The 6,023-nt window shown below is 51.9% G+C and overlaps 1 protein-coding gene across 1 annotated transcript; it reads left to right on the plus strand.

The window, feature by feature from the left end:
* The first annotated feature begins 3,192 nt into the window (after window positions 1-3,192).
* LOC144095438 (endothelin-converting enzyme-like 1) lies at window positions 3,193-5,127 on the plus strand. Its single transcript, XM_077629178.1, has one exon. The coding sequence runs from the start codon at window positions 3,247-3,249 to the stop codon at window positions 5,125-5,127; it is 1,881 nt and encodes a 626-aa protein (XP_077485304.1). The 5' UTR covers window positions 3,193-3,246.
* Window positions 5,128-6,023: the final 896 nt, after the last annotated feature.

Genomic DNA, 6,023 nt, shown 5'->3' on the forward strand with positions numbered 1-6,023 from the left:
CTGATGCGTGAGGTCTTTGAATTTTCGCGCCTCCAGTGCGTACACCAAGATAGCCTTCAGTGTCGCTGCCGATGTTTTCACAAGGAAACAAGGAAGAAATGCAGAAGTAAACTTGGAAAAACAGCTGCTGGTGAAAACTAATAGCGTATGAAATTGCAACAGGCAGCAGGTCAAGGAAACCTCAGCGACTCATTTTAATCAGAGATTATTTGTCCAATGCTATTTAAACTGGGAAGGAAAATAATGTAATAGTAATGGATTACTTTTTGGGGAGGGGGGTGCAATTGGCCACTAAAATTGAAGTAATTGTTATCGCAATCGGGCCATTATCTTCTGTAACGCGTGCAAGTGTGGCTGAAAACAAGAAAAAGCGGCAAATGGTGTCAGCACTAAAATGAGTTACATTTCATATTAAGCAATTGTAACCGTAATTCGTTACTACTTTTCTGTAACTGTAACTCGCGGAAGACTGGCGACAGCATCGAGCGTAATCGCGTTTTCGAAATCTAAATTCTGAAGTGGCGACGATCACCGGCCCCATACAAGTCTCTAATAAACCGCAAACTAGTTTACATGATTCACCTTATTCACATTGATATGATTCACATAGGTCAACCCCAATACGCAAAATACCGTGACCTCTTTATTCTCACCTTTTCCGCCACGAACCATCGGCTTCTGTGCAGGGGAAGAAAATAACGTGAGGCACCCACAACGTGATTTCTTTTCTCGATGTTTATTTACCTGTCCAGGTGAGAATTTATGTGCGCTTCCGGTGCCGTTATTTTCGAACATAAGACACAAATACGCTCTTCACTACATTTTCGCGTTGCAATAACCGGTCGGCTCTCTTAATTACATAGGTAAAACTGGATGGCGCCAACACGTATTATACCCACCCCACGAAAAGTAAAACGAAATCGCCGTTATCATAGGCCAAGTACCGTTCTACGCCCTTCTTAGGGCAGCTATGACTCGCGGTAGAGGCGCGCATAGATAGCGGTCGCGAAACTCAACACGTCGTAAGCGGTGTCATCGCGGTTTCACAAAACGAGTACACACGGCTCCTTTCGAGCATAGGTGTAATAAGCAGTTGCACCGCCACAGCATCCCCCGGCCACTCTCTCTCTCGCTCTCTCCGCGCTGCTTGAAACTGCCCGTTCACACGCGAACACGCGTAGCGGAGGCTGCGCTGCAAATAAAGACAACGACGATTACAAGCGCCTCGCGTGCACGCCTATACACGCGGGACGTGTCGCGAGAAAGCGTGCCGACCGACCGTGCTCCGTGATCGGTGCGCTAGTACTCGGGCAGGGCCCGCGAGCACCGGCAATTATCCGCTTCGGCAAGCAGGTCGGATCCCCCACGATTTCTCGCAGCTTCGGCGTCGCCGCTGCGACCCCGATAGCCGGAGGCGTCGCTCGTGTCGTCGCACCCTGAAGCCAGTCACCTCGCGACGACGACGACGCCGCCGTGAAAGCTGCGAGGCCGGCGGCAGAGGAGGAGGAGAGAAAAGAAAAATCCCCAAATGGACTCGGCCGATGTGAGTTCCCTGCCGGGCCGTGCGGCGGAGCCGGTTAACTAAGTAGTAGCCACGTATAATGCCGGCCGGTTCGCCGGCGGTGCGAGGATCGTTTAGCGCGCCAGTGGATCGTTCGCACGCCGTACATAAGAAAAAATGAGAGATCGGTTCCGCGTCGGCGCATCTTCGCGGCTCTCTCTCTTTTTCACCGCAGGCTGTGCTTGCTGGACAAGAATGTGTCCGGTTTTACCACCTCGAAGCAAGTACATAACTTTTGTGGTTTACATGAAAGATGACGCCGCCGCTTAGGAAGACGACCGTCTTGCGTAGACTGCCTGTGGTGCCCCACAAGGCCCACTGTCTCGGCACAAGGGACTTTTTGAATTTACCCGCTCTGGGCATCAGAAAGCTACGCCTGGCTGCGGCGAATAACGGGCCCAATTACTGATCCTTTTCGTGCGTAAGGCTGCTTTGCGATTGGCCAGCGTTTTCGTCGGCGTACCCAAGGCTTCCACGTTTGATCAACTGAGAGCGCCAGCCAGTCATTAGCGATTTTTACTTGCGAGATACCTTCACTGTTCACATCTCGCTTCGCTGGTGGATTAGGTAGTTTCCACTAAAATTTTGAGATATTAGTAATAGTTGATGTACTGTGTATTACCATGCGTGCGCTCACGTCCATGCAATTTTATTTGTCTCTTATAAACCTGACCTTTTAGCCCCACTCAGATATGCGTTAAGCGAAAGAGAAATTTCTTCAGTGCTGGCATCTTAGTATTTCGATCCCGAAAACTCTGTAATAAACCTACTGTGAAGTCAGAACGTTATCTACAGGTTGGAGTGGGCGGCACGGCTTGCAAATGTTTTTTTTCTCTATTCATAAGGTCGTATAGTTTCTATGTACAGCACCTGCGCAATTATGAATGATTATTAAGAAGGCATGAGTCTTAGCTCATCCGCAACTTTGCTGTATCGAAATTGGAATTGAAATTCGAACGATTTTTATGCATCAGAACTCGCTGTATTTCGAGTCTTGCTTTAGATCACGAAAACAACTAATACAGTTTATGTTTTGGTTTAAACAGTCATGTTGCTAGCAGATGTCGCATTCCGGATTCGAGTAATAGATTACAGATGTTTCCATTTAGTTTTGACATTAACGCTTAAATTGTAGACTACATACACAGAAAGTAAGGTGGCTTGCACTTAGAAAGTCAAATTGTTTAGAGAGAAATGCTTCCTATTCAGATGAGCTTTGAAGTACATGTCAATCCCTCTAATTTATTCACAAATGATCCACTGTTATAAATAGACCTAACGGTGCAGCTGTAAAAAGCCAGCATCTTTGTCCTAACGTGCTCTCCACTTGTGAATGCGCTGTTCTCGTTACCAGTGTACCTGTGAACACTGCAACATTTCCTGCGTTGACCTTCATATACTTTTCATTTACGCCGTGCATGGTCTACAACTACAAGTTGTTGCCTTTGGCTGCAGTCGAAGACTTAAGGCCAATCGTGCACTTACATGCGCAGCTGACCGAGACCTGGCCCTGGCGGCTGTTCCGACAGCGTGTCCTTCGGCGGAGTTTCGCCTGCGGCTCCGTCTTCGGTCTGGTCATCACCGTCATGGCCGCTGCCATTTTAGCGTACCAGGGCAGCCTGCCCGGCTTCAGGGCATTCGCGCTTAGGACGTGTGAATCCGCCGACTGCCTGTACGTGGCGGAAATGATCAAAGCCTCGGTGAACACGTCTGTCGACCCGTGCCACGACTTCTACGAGTTCGTCTGCGGCTCCTACAGCGGGAGGGCGGTGGACCAGATGGTGTCGCTGTCGGACCGCACGAATAGCATCTTCAGGGCTATGTTGGGTGCCACAATCGCGAACAGGACGGCTGCGCCGGAGTCTTCAGCGGCTCGCAAAGCGAACGCCCTCTACAGCTCGTGTCTTGATGTGGTCACCAAGAAGCAGTCAGGCCTTCCCATGCTCACGAGGTTCTTAAGCGACCATGGCCTAGACCTCCGCACGTTAGATCGAAGTGGAAGCCCGATGGAGGTCCTCTTTCGGCTGTACTTCGAGTATGGTATCACAGCGGTCTTTGCATTCAACCTGGCCGAGTTCTTCAGTAAAGACTCCAAGCGTGAGCTCTTGCTGCGAATCGACAAAAACCTGCTGGCGTGGTTCAAGTTTCGGGCAGCGTTGTTAAAAACTGAAGTCACAACGAAGTACATGGCCATGTTCCTGAAGGATTACGGGAGCCAGCTCGCAGCTATATCGGAGAAGATTTATATAACCGAAAACAAGGCGCATCTTGCGATGGAGCGCGTCTCCTCCACCCTAAACAGCAACGGCTCCGATTTCTATCTAGTGCAAGTTAAGCACGTCGGTGACTTTACTCCCAACACGATTACGGCCGAGGAGTGGACACGGTTGGTGCTGAAGTATGCCGGCGCTCTTTACTCGGCTGACGACAGAATTCTTGTGGAAAAGCGTGCCATAGCCTACCTTCAGTCACTCTACGCAACCATCGGGTCTCACGGAATCAAGACCCTCATGGGCTGGAACGTGCTTCGCACCTACGCGGGGTACGCCGACAGCTCAGTGGCGACCTTCCTCTACGACGACTACGAGTGGGAGTGCCTAAGCCGAGTAGAAAGCATCATGCCCGTCGCCTTTCACGCCCAACAGCTGTTTGCCGTGGTGCCTCCTGACACGGTGAGAGCGGCATCCGATGTCGCGGTCAACGTCAAGGAAGGCGCCCGTAAGATGTTCTCCAAGTCCGCGTGGCTCGACAGCCACACCAGAGCAGTGGCCCTCAGCAAGCTGGCTCGCATAGTTTTGCACATTGGCTACCCAGAGGACCAGAACACGCCGGCTGCCTTGGACGCCTACTACGATGATCTCGCCTACCCGTCCGGGCCGTTCCTGGCAGCATGGCTGAACACTTCCAGACACTACCTTCGCAAGCTGCTCGATAGAAACACCGGTCTCGAGTTCGCTGTGAACAGCATCAACGCCTTCTACAGCATCGGAGCAAATCAGATCGTTGTCCCCGCGGCCTTTCTGCAAACTCCTGTGTTCATGGAGCGAGGGCCAGCTTCGTTCAACTATGGAAGCCTTGGCCATGTCATCGGCCACGAGGTGATGCACGCGTACGACGTGCGCGGCATCAACGTCGACGATCAAGGTTTAGCGGTGCCCTGGATGACGCCTTCGTCGCTGGCGCAATACAAGAACGCCGCTCGCTGCGTGAGGAAAGAGCACAAAAGCGTCCTCGGGTTGCGCTCCATGGTTCTAGACGACGAGCTGGACTCCGAGAACATTGCCGACTTCGCAGGAGCCCGCGCAGCGTACGAGGCCTTCCGCGGCATGTCGGGGGAAGACAGGTTCGTCCGGGCGCCGGGCCCCTTCTATCCGGAGCAGCTGTTCTTCATCGGATTCTGTCTCAAGTGGTGCGAACATCGCTTTTTTGGAAAGAGGGCGGGCAGGTACGCGCCGGGCTACGCGAGGTGCGTTGTGCCTCTGCGTAACATGAGGCAGTTTTCCGAGGCCTTCCACTGCAAGCGCAACGCGCGCATGAACCCGGCGCACAAGTGTTCCTTCTGGTGAAACGCCTGCCTGACGATCACTTCTACGATGGTTTGTAACCGAGGACATGCACGAAATGTTATCGTTATGCGGAACCTTACTTCTGGTCATGCACAAGAGTCACCTGAAGTGCGCGGCATATTCTATGCATTTTCCTTTTTTTATCTTCGCTTATAGTGCTGCAGAGCTTATTCGATACTTTGCAGTGTTTTAGGTCAGTTGTCTGACGCTGACCATCTTCTGATTCTGAGCAAGCGTTAGAATGCTTCTCGGAGGATCAGCTGTGCTAGCAGTGGCGCGGTTCGCGCAGAGCTTGCGCTTCGCATTCCCAGGCGTAGTATCCGCTAAGACACAGGTCGTTTCGAACTGTTCTCAGTGTTGTTATTCAGCTGCGCACGTGCCAATTCATTGACTGTATTAAAACGCTACTACTGCGAGCGCTGCTCCCAGCCGTAAGACCGAAGTTTTTTCTAAATCCCCCTTCCGCCCCCGCCATTCATATCATCCCTCCAGTAAGTATAGCAACGAAGCACAGTGCGGCCATCTCAATCCGCGCGTGTTTTGTCAAAGCGATTGGACGCCCTTGCTTCAAACGATTTCTCGCTTCGAGTTTCTGTGAGGCCCAGCTTTAGCCCCGATGCCGCGTCCTTCGTAAAACTCTGCGCCTCCAGTCTATTCAATCCCGTTGACCAATACCTGCACGGCCTCTGAACCGACAGCGTTGGTGGCGACAGCTCGTTGACCAGCGCGCGCAGAAGCTGGTGTGTGGGCGCTGCGCGTTAATTTGATATCGCAATGAATGAGCGGCCCATAGAGATCCATGAGGACGCTCTGCGATAATTACCCGAGCGTGCGTCGTGTGAGGACGCATCCGCGCGTGTGTCATCACTAACAGGTCTTGTCTTAACGCTGCGCAA

This window comes from Amblyomma americanum, chromosome 6, assembly GCF_052857255.1.
Source record: "Amblyomma americanum isolate KBUSLIRL-KWMA chromosome 6, ASM5285725v1, whole genome shotgun sequence".
NCBI classification, from domain to species: domain Eukaryota; kingdom Metazoa; phylum Arthropoda; class Arachnida; order Ixodida; family Ixodidae; genus Amblyomma; species Amblyomma americanum.